The sequence below is a fragment of the Gasterosteus aculeatus genome, chromosome 9 (genome assembly GCF_964276395.1).
Source record: "Gasterosteus aculeatus chromosome 9, fGasAcu3.hap1.1, whole genome shotgun sequence".
NCBI classification, from domain to species: domain Eukaryota; kingdom Metazoa; phylum Chordata; class Actinopteri; order Perciformes; family Gasterosteidae; genus Gasterosteus; species Gasterosteus aculeatus.
In genome coordinates this window covers 9,604,505-9,625,154 of record NC_135696.1, presented here as the reverse complement: position 1 = coordinate 9,625,154, position 20,650 = coordinate 9,604,505, and the positions used below count along the sequence as shown (strand labels likewise).

At 40.7% G+C, this 20,650-nt stretch overlaps 1 protein-coding gene across 3 annotated transcripts; it reads left to right on the top strand.

The window, feature by feature from the left end:
• The first annotated feature begins 2,649 nt into the window (after positions 1-2,649).
• caly (calcyon neuron-specific vesicular protein) lies at positions 2,650-10,051 on the top strand. 3 transcript variants are annotated; one of them, XM_040187085.2, is made up of 5 exons: positions 2,650-2,902; positions 5,251-5,414; positions 5,919-6,035; positions 6,459-6,572; positions 8,669-10,051. In XM_040187085.2, the coding sequence occupies exons 2-5, from the start codon at positions 5,286-5,288 to the stop codon at positions 8,912-8,914; spliced, it is 606 nt and encodes a 201-aa protein (XP_040043019.1). In that variant the 5' UTR covers positions 2,650-2,902; positions 5,251-5,285; the 3' UTR covers positions 8,915-10,051. The 3 variants fall into 3 exon arrangements, with proteins under 3 accessions (XP_040043019.1, XP_040043020.1, XP_040043021.1); XM_040187086.2 differs by having other exon boundaries at positions 2,655-2,908; XM_040187087.2 differs by having other exon boundaries at positions 2,901-3,177.
• The last annotated feature ends 10,599 nt before the right edge of the window (positions 10,052-20,650 follow it).

Genomic DNA, 20,650 nt, shown 5'->3' with positions numbered 1-20,650 from the left:
CACAAAAACAAGTTTAATGAAAAAACAAAACAGCCAGCTGTTAATTCAAATTTTTATTTTCCCAGGCAAAGGCCCGCGACCCACCAGTTGAGAATCACTGATCTAGACAAACCTAAAATACTACTCAGTACAGTACATTTTTACTCAGTGCCCTGTCCAGGTTAAAATTAAAATAATAAGTCAGCGAAAATATATAGTTATTTAAAAATGTGAAAATGAGGATTTAGATTTCATACTCCAAAAAACAATCAAAGAAATGAATGCAAATAAATTAGGATTCTCGAATCTGCATAATTATTCGTTTTCATTAAAAAAAAGTAATATTACAATATTATCTATTACAAATAGTAATAGATAATGTTGTAATGCCGGGTTCAGAAACTCTGTATTGAAGCAATATTTCACACTTTACAAAGTATATGCTTTTTTTTAACCATGTTGTTTATTACGTGAGTTTTCTTTTGAGAAGGGAAGATGGCTGAGAACCGAGTAGCCGGTACAGAGCCAGTCCTGATGCAGATCTCTTTACGTTACAGAGTGATGCATCCTAAGGTTAGAGACCTCTTTATGATGGTCTTTATAGATGTGAACTATTACTGTTCTTACTGTGTTCATGGTGAACACTATAACAGCCTGTTCTCATTCAGATCATCACCACACTTCCTTAAATACAATACCATTTAAGCTTCAAATCAGCAGTTGAAATGTGTTTACTTAGGGTTAGTAGTATATTGAACAACATTTACAATAAAGTATAAGATCTGTTAGAGGGCTTCATCTAAATTGATTTCCCTGGTTTACATGTTTCTTTTCTTTATATTTTTAAACTTAAAATGTAAAAACGTACTCTGCCAATTTGAACCAAATTACTGAAAAATATTTTTTGGTCCTCTTGGGTGTCAACAGGAGCAGAAATGTTCCTTTTATTGATAACCTTTAGACCTCTTAGTTACTAACAGTTATTGTTTTGTCCCATCATTAATAACTTTGTTGTAGATTCTAGATGAATTTGATTTTAATGCTTTATATGAAACAAATCTGAATTTGTGAGAATATCAAATGATCCGAACAAGGCCAAACATTAACACGCCTGGTTTCACCCAGTTTTGCTTTCACACACCGCAACCAAATTGATTCTCATTTTAATTATGTTGACCCAGACTCCGTCTCTCTTCTTCATTGACAACAAAACCAGCGCAGGCCGGCAGTCTGCCTCTCACACTGTGCGGATGACACCTCCGTCTCTTTTCAGAGGAACTAGTCGAGGATCCACTTTGATGTCACTCCCCCGCAAAGGAAAGGTCAAAATAATAAATGTAGGCCCAATTGATGGGTTGGCAGGGGGGATTGGGGGGTTTCAGTACTGATTTTTGGACGAGTGCTCCCCTAAAGGCATAATGAATTCATACAGTCAGCCACGGCCAAAGAGGAAAACAGCATGGGTCCTCTTTCCATGAAAAGGTTGATCTAAATCTGCAGACGAGCCTGGCTCCTTCTTCCCACTCATTCTTCACACACATCACTCTCCTCTCTTTCTTAGCATGGGCTTGTCTCACACTCATATAAACACACCCATGAAGAAATACTCCAAAATGACATCTTGTCTCTTCGACGCCCACCTTGGCATGTGCATCACCGCCTTCTCACCTTATTCTCATCGTAAGATACTCCTCAAAGAAACCCTTGATTCAAGAGTCAAAAACCCAGAAATACACAAATAGTTAAAGACTTCTTTGAAGACTCCTCAGGTCACCTGGGTCATGGGATATCTGTTGGTAGGTCAAAGGCAACTGAGCTGTACCTTGTCTGCTGGCCTTTGATCTGCAAACTTGTGTTTTGTAGAGAACTTTATTTTAAATTAGAAGAACTATTCAGATATGTTGCTTAAGTTAAAGAGGTGATGCCTGAAATGAGTGTATGCAAGTAAACTGATAATGCTAAAAATGTAAAAAGTATTCACTGCGAAAATGTTCCAAAACAATGAACAGTAAACACTTATTGTTTTATTTACACTATTGGAAATGTAAAAAGTATTTTTTTATAAGATAATGATATTTGTGAATTTTATGTAAATTCAGAATTTGTAAAGTTGCTATGGCAGCACTTAAGTCAAATATTGCAAGCATGTCAATATTTGTTTTTTAAAACACTATATCGTAGTTGTAGATGGAATAAAGTGGCTGGTGTGGATTATAATACAAACAGATGATGTATGAAGTGATAATAAACATGAGAAGTTCAATTGGTGACAAATACACCAGTATCAACTATTTATATATCTGCTTATTTCATGTACTGTGTTAAGGACCATGTATTACATGTGTATAATGCTAATCATAAGTGCTAAATAATAATTATATATATATATCCCCAGGAACTGAAGCTATCCAATAAATGACCAGTATCAAAAAGCACATTCTCTCTCAAACGGAATGTTGATTGGAAGTAAATATACTCCAGTTAAGTACAATAGGCTCCACCACTGAAGTGAACAGACACAGACACACATGCTGCTGTCATAAAACTGGGTTATCGAACTTAAAGGGAAACTAAGAGGACATTTAAGGAAACTGGTGTTGCATTGTTATTGAATACTCCAAACATTTGCTGACACTAAGGCCCGGTCTTCCCGCATCGACAACGAACACTCGGATAAACCGATATAGACTAATATTTCTCACGGACGAACATGCAAATCGTCCCGATCAGCCACGACCCCCGCGCGCCGAGGCGGGATGCGCATCCACGCCGACCTGCCGGGTTTTCTCGGCTGCGGGGCTGAACTACGCGCGTGAATCACGCATCACCACGGCAACCGGCGTGCGCGCCGCGTGCCCCCGTCAGCAGCGTCAGTGAGGTCCGATCCCGTCCACAGGCGACACGCGAGCACAGCAAATCCACAGTGAGTGTATGTTCTCTTCTCTACTCGTATCGTTTCCCTGTTTAGTCCGCGTTTCACACACCGATTCTGCGGGTAAATGGAGGCTCTCCCCCCTGCAGCGACTCGTCTCTTTAGCGGCGCGATTGTCCTCCGCTCCAGTGAATAAACGGACGCGCATCGCATCTTTAATCGGGGGTTGCGTGGGCCTCGGTCGCCGTGCCTTATTTGCGCCACCAACGCCTAACGCAAACGGCTGTGTAGCTTATCGAAGGTCCTCTGGGCTTCTGGGACATTAAGTAAGTCCGCTACTCATTAAACGCCGTACATGTTGAGTGTGGCATTCGAGATAATTAAGGTATTCAAAAACCTTGTCTAAACTAGATAGAAAATGAGTTTTATCAGCCTTCGTTCCTGTGCTGCTGTATCCTGCTTGCACAGCCTGTATGTATGTCTTGTCTCAGCAGTCTCCAATGCAGCAACTTCAGATATGCTTGACCAGTGAACCCTGGAGAACTTCAGTCACAACGCAGCCCGTCTTCCCCTTCGGAAACCTGTGTCCTCCCTGCCCTGTCAAATGTATAAATATATGCAAGATTGTTTCTAGACAACGCCAAATTTCTTTGTTAATTAAGGGTAAAATGTGCATTTAAAAGATGTCGCTGACATTATTTCTTCAGCCGAACTCTTTTGCTGTCCAAGTGTTGTTGGAACAATTAAACAACAGCCGACGCATTTGTTAACGACAGACACAGGATGAAGTGTTGGGAAGGAAAAAAATGTTGTCAGTACAGACGACCACTTTAGCCACCCACTCAGCAAGGACAAGCAGGCTACTTCTTGAGTACTGTACTCACTTGAGATCTCTCCTTTTCTCCATTGACAAATACCGCTTTTAACTGCTTAGAAATAACATTCAAAAAATAAAAAACAACCGATTCTCTATCGAGCTACAACTTGTTATTTTTCCTAATTTAGAGGATTTTCCTAATTTTCCTAACCATTCACTGTTTGGTGGCTTGGTCTCTGGTAACCAGCCCAAAATCTCAAATAAGGTTTCAACGTAATTACAACATATATTTCCTTCTTTATCAGACAATGGGTGCCCAGTAGCCTTTGTTAACAGTCTTGTAACTCCTTTATCATACCACCTTCCCTCTGCATCAGGGATGTCTCCTGCAGTATAAAAACTGTAGCTCTTTCCTCCTGCACACTGTATCATCATTGTGAGTCACTGGCGTCATTGTGGCCTGTGGGGTCTCGGCTGAGGGAAGGTGTTGTGTTGCACTGTGAGATAAGCGGATCCTCACCTCTTGCCTCCACATTTGGATGATTAATTAATCGAGGACAGAAAATAGAATCATTATCAGAGCAGAGAGGAGTTTGGTGCCGGTGGTTCTAAACATTAAGAGGAAGAGATGGGGCTGATGTTAATGTTATTTATACTCAGTGGATATGAAAGACTTGTCGACTTGAAATTGTTGGATGCACATTAAGAGGAAAGCATCAATATGAGGATGCAAACACAGAAATATGATTTCACTTAAATATGCCGCCACTTTAGACAATACATCACTCCACTTACATAATAAGTGAACGATTATGTGTTAAAACCATACGTTTGTTGTTTCACGTTAGGTTATCTGCAGGTCTATGACTTTTGTCTCCAAGCAATTGCCAGGGAAACGCCAAAGACGCCGTCCAGCATGACCTACCGGAACATAGAATTGCCATTTTTTTAACCATTATGTATTGATTGAGTTTTATTTAACAAGCTAAGAAGTCAACTAGAGTCAACAACTAATGCTAACATCATCATGCCAACATAGTCACAACAATAATGCAAACCTGCCTGTGTTCAGCAATGTTTACCAAGTTCACCATGTTAGTCCAGTGTGTCAAGTCGCTGTGCTAATCACAATCAGAATCAGAATCTCTGGGCTTGTTTATACATTTGATTCTGAAAAAACACAGTGCATACAATAACAAGGAACATACAAAAGGAATTAAGAAAAGGGAATATAATATAATTTAATATGGACAAATTAAAACTAAAATCAAAGTACTGAGGCTGATGGAGAATACCATGAGTTTTGTAGAAAATCCAAATATTGAACAAAAATATTGACTTGATGTTTAGCCCGAGGTTGACCCATATACATCCAACACACGAACCAACAAGCATTGCTTATCAATCTTATTTCTTGCGATATCAGACATACTTATGTTATTCTAATTGACTTTTTCTGAGGACTACATTCCTTTTGTCCTTCTTCTATGGTATGCAGTCCTGTTCTGTTCTCCCTGATCACACTGTCATTATCAGAGCACACAGTTTAAGTCAGTTTGAGCTGTCTGTCCCTGCTCTCCAGGTCTGTCCAGGCATTTTTAGGCCCCCACAGTAGCCATGGTGAAAATAGGCAGCAATCTGTCTGACAAACTGGAGAAGCAGCCGTCAGCGGACGACGGCTTCGATAACATCCCCCTCATCACACCCCTGGAGGTCAACCAGCTCCGGCAGCCGTTTGCAGACAAGGTAAGTGTGGCCGATCAGTTTGTTGTTGTGCCTACCTGCTCATGTTGGTCTTTGTCCAAAATACCGTGATTCTAAGTAGCAGGCAGACCACGCTTTAGTGCACTAAGGAAATAACTAATACAGAAGGGGGCTGTTCTCACCTTCTATTACCTCCCATCACAGGTAAAACCTTGGCCTCAGCCCACTTAGGCAGGCACCTTTTAATGCCAGAGGAAAGTTATCTCGTAATCATATTTTTTGTTGGATGAAGCACTCAGGGTTCCGCACGCTGATTAGATGTTGCTGAAACATCAACACAACATTTTTAAGGCATTGATTAAAATTGTTTGCCTTTGCAAATTATAGTTGTGTATTTTTGAAGATGGAAATTTTATTTTCAGTGGGTCACAACCTGCGCTGAACATCGACGACCACAAAATCCATCAACGATAATGTGAAACAAATCATAGGTAATTGGCAGGTTTCAAAAAGAGTCACAGCAACGGTACATTGTGTGTGCTTCAGGTCATTGTGAAGACGGTGACGCAATATCAGCTGCAGCAGAAGAAGAACAAGCTGTACGTGCCCAACATCAAGAAGCTGAATATCAACTTCTACAGTGATGTTTCTGACAAAGCCAAGGTACAAGAACGACTCCACATCTGTAAATCCATGTTCCAGACCAGAAGACCAAAACAAGAAACACTCACAAGAATCAACTGTCTATCCAAATTGTGATGTACTACACTACTGGCGCCATCATGTAGCTAAAAAAAATATTAATTGAAAATGTCTCCTTTGACGCTGTAGATTATTTTTGGTATTTAAAATAGTCCCTAAATGTACTTAATAGAACATGCTACATTCTGCCATAGTCAGGTGTTTTATAAACATATTGAGCTTTTTTTTCAACCACATTTTATTCAGGGGTAATCAATAGGATTGGGGCAGAGTTGTTGCTAGCCAGAGAATATGGAGAGTCAACCAACATCATTTGATTATTTTCATGTATTGAAGGCACTTGCTGTTGTACGTGTGTGAGTTAATATGTGTGTTGCTGCGCAGATTACAGGTCTGATCCTCATCACTTTGGCTTTCCTGACCAGCTTGCTCCTCCTGCTCATGTACAAAGCCATGTGGTACGACCAACTTACCTGTCCAGAGGGTTTCATTCTTAAGGTAGGAAGCACGGGCAACACATGATAAGCTCTCACAGACATTAAAATGCTGCTTAGCATATCTCAATTCTTCATTTTCACTCTCCCTGCAGAAAATGGAATGTGCATAACGTTTGTATCTGCAGACACACACCATACAGATGTATAAACGGGGATTTACATGATTTAGGGACGGAAAGACAATCTTCCTGCAGCACAGCAGAGACCAGCCGAACCAATGAAATAGCCTCTTCCTCCGATATCACAGACTTCTTATTTCATTTCCAGGCCGAAGTAGTCGTGTGTGCGTCACCCACTCAAAGGCTAAATACACAGTCTACTGCGCAGCTGGTACTTTGCTTCTCGCCGCACCCTCGCATCAGTCACTTCGGGAGGATTCTCTGAAAACTCAAATTAATGATCTCCCAACGACACCTTGGAGGCATCGTGTAGCGAGCTGGGGCTGCCATGCATGTTAGTTAAAGACCCGCTCTCACATAAGAGATGAGAGAGAGAGAGAGAGAGAGAGAGAAGAAGGGAGCTAGAGAACCAGCTTTCTGGTCAGGCACAGATTGGTGCGCCCGCTTGTGAATCGGAGGGGTCTTTAATTAGGCCTGAGCGTGACTGAACTGTGATTAAAGGCTTAGCAGTAAGGGGGGAAGCAAGGAGGGGAAGAGGGAGGGAGAGGACCTTCCGGCAAGGCTTTTGAAGTTTTTTTGCCGGTTACAGTTGCTTTCAGCATTTTTTCCTGCCAACGCGTTGTGGAGGCATAAAAAGAGGAGTGAGGATGAAGGGAGGCAAAGTCACTGCTGTGCTTTTCAGAGGTTCGACCCCTCACTGAGGTGGAAGGTCAGGTAGTGGATCCTCGTAGGAGAAGCGCTCTGGAGGTCAACACAACTCAGTGGGCTCTTTCCATAACATAATATTGTCAGGAGGGAAGCTCAGTTTGTTTGATTTAATTCAACCTTGTGGTCTCGTACACACTCACCACCCTCCTAAACAACAAGTCAATTTGAGTGTAGAGATGTTGCACATCTTGGTTTTCCTAAGTGAAGGCCCGTTCTAAATTGACCTTGCAACCGTGGTGTATTAGCACTGTAAACCCTGAATTATGACCTTTTTTTAACTTCAACATTAGGTTTCCACTGCTCATCTGGTTATTTCCACCTACCTTTCTTCTCAGTCACACATGACTTCATCTGGAGACCTCTATGAATAAACAAACCTCTTAGATCTTATTCCGTAGCCCTTTACAACAAGGAACACAACATTTTGTTACCAGGGAGCAAATTAGGAACTAACTAATAGCAAACCATTCATTAATGGCCAGTTTTACAATAACTCCTATTGTACAAATTGTACAAAAGGTACTTAACCAATAGCTAAATCATAACTTTGTTATTGCCCACCATAATTCCAGTTGTTGTGTCCATTGGTTCAATTACCAATATATGTAAAGTGTTGTATGACACTGGGTGGTTACTCACTACTAAATCATAACTTTATTCGTTACCAAGTTTGTGCCATAAACTGTATCTGGAACAAACCTGCATCGTGATGAACAGGTAATGATTCTGTGATAACAATTCAGTATAGTGCTCAACACCAAAATAAAAACTAATAAGAGTGCTGAAGACATGAGTCGTGAAAGCTGCAAATGAGTTAGCACTATTGTACTTCGAGTTCACTAATCTCAGAATCAATGGATGGGTTTTTAAAACGTGCTTCTGGTTGGACGCCTAAAATAGGGTGTGCGGTAACCTTGTCATCTCTGAAATAAAATCTGTCCTTACCTCTGCCATGAGTTTTGGAGTGTCTAAGGCAGCTGATAACAAGTAGCTAAATGACAATACAACTTATCCTCAGTTCTATTCACCTCCACAGTCTTGTTGTGTATTCTTATGTTCTTGGTCTTGTTCTTGTTCTTGTAAACGTTTTCAGCAGTATGAAATCTACTCAAGTGTATTAATCATTAATTCCGTAGTACACCACGAAGTGATGCATTTCAGGTACAAATATTTTGTCTATATTGACCTGCTGGTATGGACTTATGATAACATCCAAGCAGTTTGTCTTCTTGAAACACACAAGGACCAGTTTTTCGTTCTTATCCAACAGCAGAAGCATTGCACCCCGGCAGCTCTGGAGATGTACTACACAGAGCAGCAGGAGGAGCAGGACCCGGGCGTCCGTGGCGGGGTCAACGCCGGGCTGTACGCCGCCCTCAGCCGCCTCAACCAGGTCAAGAGGACTGGGCCCGAGCTGCCATCGCCGTGGTTACCAGTCGTCAGTGCTCCGAAAGAGGCCGAAGCGGCCAAACAAAGTAGTGAGCAGCTGAGAGGAGCGCTCGAGAGAGAGGAGTGACGGGTCCGACAGAATTGCTCCCGTTAAACGGAAGAAGTGATGATGGGGCGGCAGAGTAGATACAGTTTTGATTGTATTTGTTCAGGAATAGATTTTACTTTCCCTCGTAGTCCATCAAATCACTCATTTATACTGGGGCTCCAAAACCATAAAGGTGTCTGTATAACTACTGACAATTTAAATCAGCTCTGTAAACCTCATGTTTACTCAACTTCAATCCAATTAAATTCCGTTAATTTTTATATTAGCGTCTAATACCCAACTTTGTGTGTGTGTGTGTGTGTGTGTGCGTGTGGTGAGATGTTGTGGTTTGAAGCAGGAATGTCATTAAAGTGTTGAGGAATGTGCCTGACTTTTACAGTGTTACTGAGGCGTGAGTAATCGCCACCATCTGCATTCAGTGTGTGTACATACACACTGTAAATGCTCACGTGAACGTGAAAGCATATGTATTGCATGCATGTTTGCAGTTGTTTGCTTTTGTGTGCACGTGTGTGAATGTGTGAGTGTGCGTGTGCCCGTGCACATGTGTGTGTGCATGTATGTGTACTTGTCTACGAGAGTTGAAGGTGTGAGAAGAGAAGCGAAGCGACAGCTCGGGCTGCAAAGTGAAGTTTTTAATGAGATCACAGCCAGTTTCTCCTCATCCCTCCGTCTCCTTATCTCGCCGTCTATTCAGTTAGTTTCTTGGAAGAATGTATGAAATCGTCAGCAAACAACCTCACACTTTAAACATTAAAATAAAGAACTTTAATTTACCTTTTTTGTCTGCAAATGAAATTGTGCATGTGATCATCTGGAGGAGGTAAATTGCAGTCCTATTAGATAAAGTCAGGGTTTTCACAAAGAGGCTTTGGAAAGGATCAAAGTATTAGAAATGTACTGAAAAAGACCAAGCTCTTTGTCATTGTGGATAAATGTGTGTGAAAGGAATTCCCAAATAAATAAAATCATCTCCATTTTAACATAAATGAATGAGGCAATTAAGTTTGCAACATGTGAATTGGGCTGAAAATATTCTGATGCCACTGTACATCTCTTCATTATGTTACCGAGGATGTGAGCAACTTAGTGTAATTGTGAATAAAGTTGTAGAGCTTTTAACTTATTACTACAAAATAAATATCTAAATTTCAATAATGCTGTTTCTAGATTTGTTTTTTGATGTATGTCGCCATGATTATTGTGTAATACGTGTTGTTTTCACACGTTTTCTATTTCATTAACAAATGTACAAGTCTATTATTTGGTGTTTTTTCGATGGTAAAGTTGTTTGTAGATCTTGCTTTGTTAGGGGTCAATAATTATTTTCCTATCTTATGTACATCCACGTTTTAAGGGGAATACTTATGTGGATTGTTTCTTTCTTCACCCGTCAAAAGAAAAAATGTCTTCTCTGTCCCTTTCTCAAATGTTGACTTTCAAATTTTCCGTATCAGAACTCTTCATGTGAGTATGTGAGATCACAGCACGGCTTGCGCTTCAAGTTCAAGTGCCAAACATTTGCTGCAGACCCATCTGCTCTGATGTAACTGACAGAACACAAATACATGACTTAGTTGTTAAATTCTTTCATTCATAACCCGGCTCTGTTGATTTACATCTATTACTTCTAATGACCTCAATTAATGACACTGAAGAAATTGTAGCAGTTTTATTTAACAGAAAAAAAACGTTATGTGTTCCTCAGCCAACAGCAACTAACTGAACTTTTTAGTTAGAGCGGAGTTGGCGGAAGGACGCTGCCTCAAGCAAAATCATTAACTATTATTATACTAGTACGATATACTATTAACTACTATTATTGTAAAACACTTTGTTACTGGCAATTAAAATACAGACCAGTACACATATGGACAATAACATAAGTTGTACTGGACAAGGATACATTTGACCTTTTACCTCACTATAGAACATATATATCATTCATATTTTGGTGACATGCTTAATGCAGGCTTCACCTCTGGTTCAGCATTTGTGATCTATTTTATAGTTTCAAGGAGAAATACTGTAAGTATGTGATCTTATTCTCTTGGTCAAAGATGATCAGTATGCATAGAATTAAAAAAATAATTCCTTTCAACCAAGAAATTCACAGCCAAGCCACATCCTCTCTCTCTCTCCCCCCCTCTCTCTCTGCTGGGTTCACTGCTGTGAGCTTGTCTGTATCTCATTTACACTCACGAATTTTCACACCATCGCGCAAACTCAGGGGTGTGTGGATTGAATTTTGTGTGTGTGCCATTGAAATTATATGTGTGTTTAGTAAGGTATTTATCCAAGTGTCTTTGGGTTGCACACGTGCTTCCAAGTGTGTGTGTGTGTGTGTGTGTGTGTGCCTATGTGAGCCCATGCTTAGCTTGTTAATTAAATCTACATTACACACTGCTTAGCCTATATGGTTTCCCCCCCAATGTTACAGGGCGACACATTTTAGACGGTATTGGCCCAGGGCATGGAACTGGAATAAAGTGTTGAAAAAATATTTATTAGGGCATTTACAGATCCCATGCCTGGTCAAAGCATGTTGTGCCAAAAAAAGTCTAGATTCAGGGCCGGGGGAAAATCACGTAAAATCAGCCGAGTAGTCACATAAAGGCCGCCAAGCCTCGTTTTCCTGCTTTATTGCATCAACAGATCTGAACAGTAAAATAGCAGGTTGGGTTTTTAATTTGTCCTGATCGCTCGTAGTCCCCTTGTCCCCCTGAGAAGACTGCCAGCGTGGGACGAGCCAAGAGTCATTAAGCCACTCATAACATCATTTCTAGTCCTATTCACCACCTTATTTTGAAAAATATGCATATTCTCCTTCTGGCTAAGAGTGAGTTGACCAACATCTTGCCCCTCCCTTTTCTGTATGTCAAATAGGAATCTGTAGCCTGCGGCTGGTCAGCTTAGCTTAGCTTAGCATAAAACCCAAACCACAGTAAACAGTAAAAGTTTCAAAGGAGTGTGCCAGAAAATCTAGAATTCTGGTGTATCTGCACAGATATAACAGTGGCATCAACCTTCTTGTATAATTCACTGCATAATAAGCGTATTCACTTGTGGAATGTGGTTAAAAGAATTATAAGCTTTTTATGAAATTACGACTTAAAAACAGCAGAGCTCTGAAAGTTTTTGAAGTTTGTCATGATACATCATAAATGCAGTGTTGAAACAGGTGAAAGGACACATTTTTTGTCCATTGATCACGGCTGCAAACAACAAGGATAAATAATATATGCATTTTGCTTGCAATGACACCAATGTGCAACAATTACATTTTCGTTTTACATGGAGTTTAATTTCAGGGAACTTTGACTGCACTGCCCCCATTCAGCATGAGTATTACCTCATCCGTCCACATTCATCTGCATGTGGGACTGACATGGTGCATGTTATTAAGAATCCCACTGCTTTTCTGGGCAAGACCCGTGCTCCGTAACATTCAATTCAATTGACAAGGCATCATGCCTACAAGATACTTGAAACCCGATCCGCTCAGGTCTGATACTCTTACAAATGGGCTAACCATAAACAAACAAAGTCAATGCTTAATCTCAATGAATCGTCTCTGCTTTAATCGGCGAGTATGATGCAATAAAATGGAGTGGGGTCCAAATTGACGAAGTAGACGCTTCAGTGGATTTTTCAGTGTAACAGAATGTAATTAAGTTTGATGAATAGCAAGAGAGAAAGCAAAGAAGCGCAAGGCAGACAGCAGAAAGATGGAAGGGAAAGCAGAAGAAAAGATGAACAAGAGAGAAATGGCAGAAGAGAGGGGGCCAGGCCTGGGGAGAGGAGGCGGGGGGGTAAGGGTTTGGGTAGGAGAAGAGGAGGCGGTGGAGGCCAAGGGGCCTGGAGGTGGTGGTGGTGGAGGAGGGTGAATCCAGGCTGACCCCTGTGTCTGTGTGTGTTGTTGTGTGTCTCAGTGGGTTTCCTCTGCCCTGGCGCCAGCTGGAAATGCCTCCACTAAGCACAGGCAGTACACACATCATCCTCCATTCACCCCCATTCAGTCCCCTTTGATGAGAGTAACACTATACATGCCCAGCGCGCCTCACAGATCCTATCAAGCTGCTGTTTAAAGGGCAAGAGCGAGAGCCGGGGCGGCTGATCATAACTTATCGTGTTTTCGGACCCACTGTCATCCAGTTTCGTTGCCCTGCGGAGCAGATAAAAGGGAGGACAATTGAGGAGGTTTCTTAATTGAAGTGACGTTGTTGTTACAGTGGTGGAGGTTTTGTGACGTGCGCTGCCACCTAGAGGTCATCTCCCGTGGTTGCAGAGAGGAATGTGGTATTTCTCTCCTTATTTTGAACCAGTTTGATAAGCAGAATGAGAGTATTATCTTTTCTAAAAGGCCATTGAAGTCACTAAAAAGCTGATGTTGAGGCATCTTCCCTGTGATTTATCAGGTAATTATACGCTGTTGAATATACATTACATTACGTGTCATTTAGCAGACGCTTTTATCCAAAGCGACTTACATTACACTTTAAACCCACAGCTTTTTTCACATTTTTGCCCGGGGAGCAATTAGGGGTTAGGTGTCTTGCTCAGGGACACTTCGACATGGAACAAGGGGCAGCCTGGACTCGAACCACCAACCTTGTGCTTCCCAGCACACCTTCTCTAACCCCTGCGCCACGACAACCCCTTCGGTACCTTCGGTACCTGCTGTCGGATTAGTCACAGTTGCTCTTAATAGTTGATCCTCTTTTTAAAATGAATCAATGGCCATGAAATTAGTCATTAGTCTGTTATGTTGCCGTAATTTTGCGTGCAACAAAAACCTCGCCAGTAAACAATTATCCGACTGACGTGGCGAGGTAAAGGCCCAAATCTGCAGCCCAGACATGCCGTGAGGGAGAAAAACCAACGGCTTTGCTTAGCTTAGCTTTGGTTTGCTTTGTTCTGGCCATTAAGGAGTCGAAATATTGTCATTACTCGCAGAGCAAATCCTTTTACGACATCCTGCACTTAAACTTTAAGCTAATAGGTTAATTAGACAATTGGAGTTTGAACACTGGAAGTTGGTTTCTATTAGAGACGGTAACGCAGGGAGAAGTTAGCTGTTGCATGCTCTCTACACACACTCACTCACACACACACACACACAGAGAACAGACTGGTTTGATTTAGGTTTGCGGTGCCCTCCCGTAGCAGGATCAGACAGGCAGAAAGGGACCAAGTAGTGAACTCCAGTTTAGCCTGAGCCCGGCTGTCTCTGCTAAGCTTCAAGTTGGAACCCTCCAAATTGGGTTTAATCTGTGTTTTGCTTTGGCAATTATCGACCCGCAGAGCCGCATGGCAAATAGGGATGAATGAGCTTTAGATGGGCCTGGTTGAGAGGAAGGTCACCGTGTGATTAATGGTTATCTGCGGAAAATGTATGTCACACTGGACCAAAAGGGGTTCATCATACTGTCTATTTGTTTATCAATCAAGTTGTTCGCGGTCTGGTTTCTGTGTCATGTAATACCAGAGTTGTAGTATGGTAGTTTTATGACGATGAAGATAAGGTCTGTGAGGCCGCTGTTCATTTAAATACCTGGTAATTACTCCCTGTTCAATGTGGAAAAACACACATCTTTTCTCTAAAACTTTCAATTGATGAAGTGCTGAACTTGCTAGGCAGGTTACGTTTTCAATTTTGTTTTCTAAATTTCAGATAATGGGCCACTGCTGAAACAGTTGACTCATCACAAGCCTGTGGGGGGAAATCTTTTCTCTTCAAGCTCTCCAAAATCAGAGTAAAAACAATTGTTGAGGGAATCTCAGACTTTTGGTCCTCAAGTCTTGTATTTGTCCTAAATCATATGTGACAGTGTGTGGAGTTTTGAAGGAACTTCTCACGTTGTATTATGGAAAATGTTGGATTGTCTTTTACTAGAGCATGTTCTTCAAACCTCAGCTGCTTTGATCTTTTAGAAAGCCAAGTCTCTTGTGAGTTCCTCAAATTTAAGTTTCATACTGAACATCTGGATTTGCGATTTAAAATAATGATTGAAGACACACCTGCTCTCTGTAACCGTATTATTGTGAATATAACTCATATAATACCGATTAATGTATACATCTTTTGGTCGCCTCATCTCAGATCAGGGTGACAAATGTATCACTGTGTCCTCTTACCATCGTTTACTTCTCAAAGATATGCAGTTTTTAAACCAAAAAAAAACAGCAAATCCACAGAATTGAGAAGTAGTAACTGAAATTTTACTTCAACGATAAATTATCAGAGTACTAACCTCATCTTTTTTTGATAGATATACATTATTGATACTTTTTTGCTTTGTAACATCAACATGAAAAACACGAGTGATGGAGTATGTCTATCTCTAAAGGAACACAATGATCATATTGAATTACTAATACAACCAGACCACTGAGTGTTTGCTTTCCTTATTCCCCCTTTTCACGGTCCGTGGTAGTATTCTTAAAGGGTGTAATGCTCTATTACTTTCTGCTTGTGTGAAATATATGCATCTCACATGTCCCACTTTTGATGTCCCTAAAGTTACGCACTGCAGTTCTCTGACTAAATGTGCTGGAGCAAAATGATGTTTCATTAGTGTTGAGAAATCTCAATTTACAGACTGTTTATTGTTCAGGGAAATGCAAGTGAGCAAATAGGGGTGTGAATTCAAACACAGTGGTGTTTCCATTTCCACAACTGTTCATCAAGGCAAAAATCTACAACAATCACATCACTTAACTGTAATTTATAGTATCCCCATAATCCAGTGACACATCGCTTCTTTGCATTAGTAGTAAACATACTTATTCCAGCATTGAGCTCGCTATGTGTCCACGCTAAATACACATCACAAATGGGCTGTGTATGCAGACAAAAAAATGAATAAGGACTTATAATCTTCCATATCAATCAAATACAATTTGTGCTTGCTTTTTTTTCATGACCAGACCAGTAAACATGGGTGCGGCTAGAAAGTTCTTGGACCCCTGACAACATCTCACAACCCCCAACCAGTTTCTAATCTTTGACATGTTCCAGGGATCCCGTTCAGCATCTGGTCCTCCCGAAAAAAAGGCATCAAAGCCACGAGATCCACGACGATGCCCTCCAGAAACAACTATTTATTCTTTGAGTTTTGTAACTGTAACTACGTACTGTAACTGTTTGGTAACTATGTAGTATCTCTACAGTGCAGTACAATAAATACAAATCAGAAGACAACAAGGGAAGAATAAATGTTTTCACCTCCTTGATCCCTCAGGATTATTCTTTCAGTATTCTGCTTTATGTCACATGTCTGTGTTGTCAGGTCCACACTCACCTGTCCTCTCCCCTCCCCACTCGAGCTGCCTCTGCCCAAAGCTTCAGTAGTAGTGCAAGTGTTTGTTATTTATCTGTTCTCTGTCCTGATCATGATTCTGATCCAAATCCTGATCTGCTTAGATCTGCTTAGTTTGTCTTATGACTTCTTCCCTGGTTATTCCTCCCTGGTTTATAACAATAACCGTAGAACATTTTGGCTATTAGTCTGTTTCTGTGTGTTTTGAGTTATACATTTGTGTTCTGTGCCAAGAGACCAAGCTATGAGCTTTCTCAGGTAATTAGTTTTGTATCGGTGACATCGAGGTATTTAGTTTGGACTTTTGTTGTATTAGTAACCACCTAATGTATCTGTAGCAGTTTTACAGCCATTGACCTTTATTTAGATCTGTTTAAACAATTACTCAACTTGCCTTTCATTGAAGCTGTTTTCTAAAGGTTGATTTAATGAAATTATTTTTTTTCTATGATCCGCTTACCAAAATAGCCATTGCATTAGCTGTCGGAAGCTAATGTGTTGCTAATTTTTGTTTTTCCCAAGAGTTTTCCACCTAGTCCCGCCTCACTGTCCTTTAATAGGCACAGGGCAATTGCAAGCTGGCTAACTAGCCTGCAAAATTGAACAACTCAACACCAAAGAATGTTGTTCATCTTATTAGTTTATGTTCTTATGGCAGTAGGAAGGTGCATTGCTATCTTCAGATAATATGCAGTCACAGCACAGCAGGACTACGGTTTTGGGCCCAATTACTAATCCCACTTACTACCCTGCGTGTTTGATGGAGACAATTGGTTATAGTTGACCTCAAGCAGTTAGGGTCAGTATCGCCCATTGGTCAGGGCACAGCGCCTGAACAAATCAACACACCTTTAGCTTACCTCTGCGACCATGGCACACCTGCAGCTCGATTCCTGCAGCTTGATTCCTGCACAGGGCGGTTCTTACCAAGAAGAGATTCGTGATCATGTCAGAGGCCTTCCTCAACACACTGGCTGCATGTCTGCGCTACAGTTATTTAAGACGTCACTTTTTAACACTGATTGCTACTGCTGACATATTCAGCAAAATCCCTCAGTGGGGTGGCTGACTCACACGCCGAGCCGACCGTCAGCAAACCCACTGAGATTCATTTGAAGCTGACGTAAAGCGGCGCAGCAGCAGCAATCCCTCACGCCGCATTGAACATCCTCGGCTTTCTGTTATTAGGCAACTACAGTTTCATCACCGGATCTTCTTGCATGTGGTATATCATTAAAGTTATTCTTTTTTATTAAGGGAATAAAAATGTCACTATCAATTTGAGGAGTGGGTCTTGTTTCATGGTGCAGCACAGAACATGAGTATCATTATCATGATTATCTCTTGAGCAAAACAATCTGCAATCTACTCTTAAAAAAAAGAAATTTGCTCATTGCCTCACACTGACCTAATGACATGTTTTCACCCCTTACTTAATGTGACAGTGGTCAGAACGGCAGAAAACAAATAAATATGTTAAGGAAAACACAATGAATTTGAAAATGATCGAACAACTGTCAACAAATAATGACAGTCGGTTTAAAAACCAAAGTGACCCTGCTGCCAGAATCCTCTCTCCAGGAGGATGTTGCCAGTCTGTAGTCATGTGAATGCAGCATTTGGCTGTGATTTATGCAAAGGCCGAGAAGCATTATGAGAAAACATTTTCCAAGCGCAACAGCTTGCAGCAGTTTGCATTATATGGGGGGAAAACCACTGAAACCAATATTTGACAGGCCTCTGTAATGAAATGGATATATTTATACACATTTAATTGGTTCAAAGGCGCTGTAACGAATGCACTGCTTCACCAAAAGTCTTACTTATGCTACAGGGGCCTTTAATGAAAGTTACTACAGCCATAATTCTCCCAGCAGGCCAAGACATACAAAGATAATGCTCATAATGAGCTGGAAGACACAGTAGATGGAAATCAAAGCTATGTTTGTATCAGACATCTGGAGATTGACTAATTCAATGATTAGGTTTAAACAGAAATATATTTGCTTTTGCTCTGCGGATTAGTGTGTTTGATCTCCCTTATTTTACATTACATTACATTACAGGTAATTTAGGTGATGCTTTCATCCAAAGCGACTTACATTGCATTTTTAACCTGTGGCTTTTTACATTTTTGCCCAGGGAGAAATTAGGGATTAGGTGTCTTGCTCAGGGATACTTCGAGAGGGACATGGGGGGATTTGAACTGCCAACCTTGCAGTTCGCAGCACACCCTCTTGCAGCTTAGAAACATATTTACTTAAGAATAAGCTGGAACACAGGACTTCAAGTGGATTAAAAATATAACAATAACGAATTATTTGAAAAAAACATTTAAATTTGAAATGGTTAAACATCCTCTTTTGTTAGTGGAGCACTTTGTGAAGCTGTTGGGAATGCATCACGGTCATCAGTGCTACTGCCGTCTTAAAACTGTCTCTTCAAGTGAGTCTGTGATAAGTTACAGATGGACCAAACGTGTGGACAGCTATGTTGTCCGTGCACAGCACATCATGTAGAATGTAGAACCACACTCACAAACTCACAAACTCACACATTTGCAAAGCAGCAGGTGGAACTTCAGTACTCTTAATGCACTGGCGAGAAGACATGAACACAACACTCTATTTAATGTCACAGAGAGAATATTTTAATGACTTACAAATGGGGGTTACTGCACACTGCCCTGTGGCATTCATTTACAGTGAGGCTGAGACTTACTGGCATGAGGCAGCACATACAGCAAATTCTTAGACATCTAAATTATAGGGGGCCCGAAGTGTCGTGGCTTCGGATACATGTGTGTAACCCCTGTGGTCTCAAACCCCCCTCGTTCAAATTTGCGTCTTCCCTAATCAGTGCCAAATGGAGATTTTTTTTTCTCCTTTTCCTCAGCTTGGGCGATGCAGAAAGAGAGAGGAAGGAAGTCGTTCTGTTCAATGAGAGCCTTCCATTTTTATTTTTTACGGACGCGTCACATAGAGCCCCCCCCACATAAACGCAGCAACTCTTACAATTACCAACGCTTTCATGTGTCCCAGTCAGCGGTCGGTGGGGAAGGAGGGACTATTGCTTATAATTAAGAGGTATTTGTTTGGTAGCTGCAGGGTGCTGAATTCTTCATACACATGGCACTTTTTTTTGTCTTAGCAACACTGTCGGACAGAATCTGCCGAGCGAATGCAGTACGTAAGTAAGACATATAGCTCAAGGGTCAACCAAAGACAAAGAGTCTTCTTCTGAGATAGATGGGTTTCTAAAATCAAAACGTGATTAAAAAATAAATCCAAAATTCCTATCAACAATAATGGCCATTGTCAGTGGTGCTACTTAAATTAAAAAAGCGGAATGTAAGGCTATTGCTGCACTTTTAATCTCGTTTGCACCTAATTCTACAGTAAAAGATTTCCACACTTCACCAAGCATATGTTAGTGATTATTAATTAGTGTTTTGCCTGCATTTTTAGGTAATAAGAGAAACAACCAGTAAAATTGTGAGTCCAACCATACCAAGGCAAATGCCTACAATTAAAGTTTACAATGTGTTTGTTTTTCAATAGCTTTTTAACATTCAGCTGATGCAACAACTTGGCAGATGGAGGCTCAGAGCAGCTAGAGTTGCTCCTGCAAGATAAACAGAGCTGCAGCAAGTCAGAGTGAAGGAGATTGATGTTGAAGGACAAAGCCTCTGCCAGCGTCCTCCTCAACCATCAAGAGGAGGCAACAATTGTGACAGAAAGTACAGATTATTCATGAAAGTTTCTCCTTAACTAAAATGTCCTCCATTTTTAGGACTAAAATTTTTTCTGGGATATAAAAAAAGTAAAGTATGCGCCCTCACAGTAGAACTATGTGCTCTATTTGTGGTATTTTGTCTATGTTTTAGTTATCGGATGGTTTTATGTATGATGTGTTGAATGAAGTCTGTCCTCAATGAGCTCAAGTTTCTGTTACTTTACAATCCTGCACTTCAAAGTGGGGAGATATTTTAGATCATGTTTTAGGCAACACATTTTCAGCATTCGACGGGAAAATATTGATCTTATATTTATCTAATATCCATCTTTACCCATATTAATTAATTTTGCAATATCTGCTCACAACGTTCCTCAATATATTGTCAGTGTTACTACAGCTTCATTTATGTTAATGACTCCATTGTCATAGAGTTTCATTGTTAAATTGGTATTAAAAAACAACAACATTTTGACACTAGTTTGACACTAGTCCACCAAACACCGTCCCGCTGCCAAACTGTAAAAACTCACTCCCACACCACGCAGCTCAGTTGCTTAGCCGCAAAATATATGCAGTGCATTTGTAACTTATTTTTAAACAATTAAAATCTAGTTTTGAGTATTGAGACTGTTGGACAGATAAATATCCAGCCTACTCCTTTAACTACAAAACAGAGTATGTTTTGATGGATGCT

Excerpts from the sequence above, each read along its gene's own strand:
- caly (XM_040187085.2), top strand. The coding sequence starts at position 5,286 with ATGGTGAAAATAGGCAGCAATCTGTCTGACAAACTGGAGAAGCAGCCG. Across the intron at positions 6,036-6,458 it reads ATGTTTCTGACAAAGCCAAG|ATTACAGGTCTGATCCTCAT; the intron begins GTACAAGAACGA and ends GTTGCTGCGCAG. Across the intron at positions 6,573-8,668 it reads CAGAGGGTTTCATTCTTAAG|CAGAAGCATTGCACCCCGGC; the intron begins GTAGGAAGCACG and ends CTTATCCAACAG.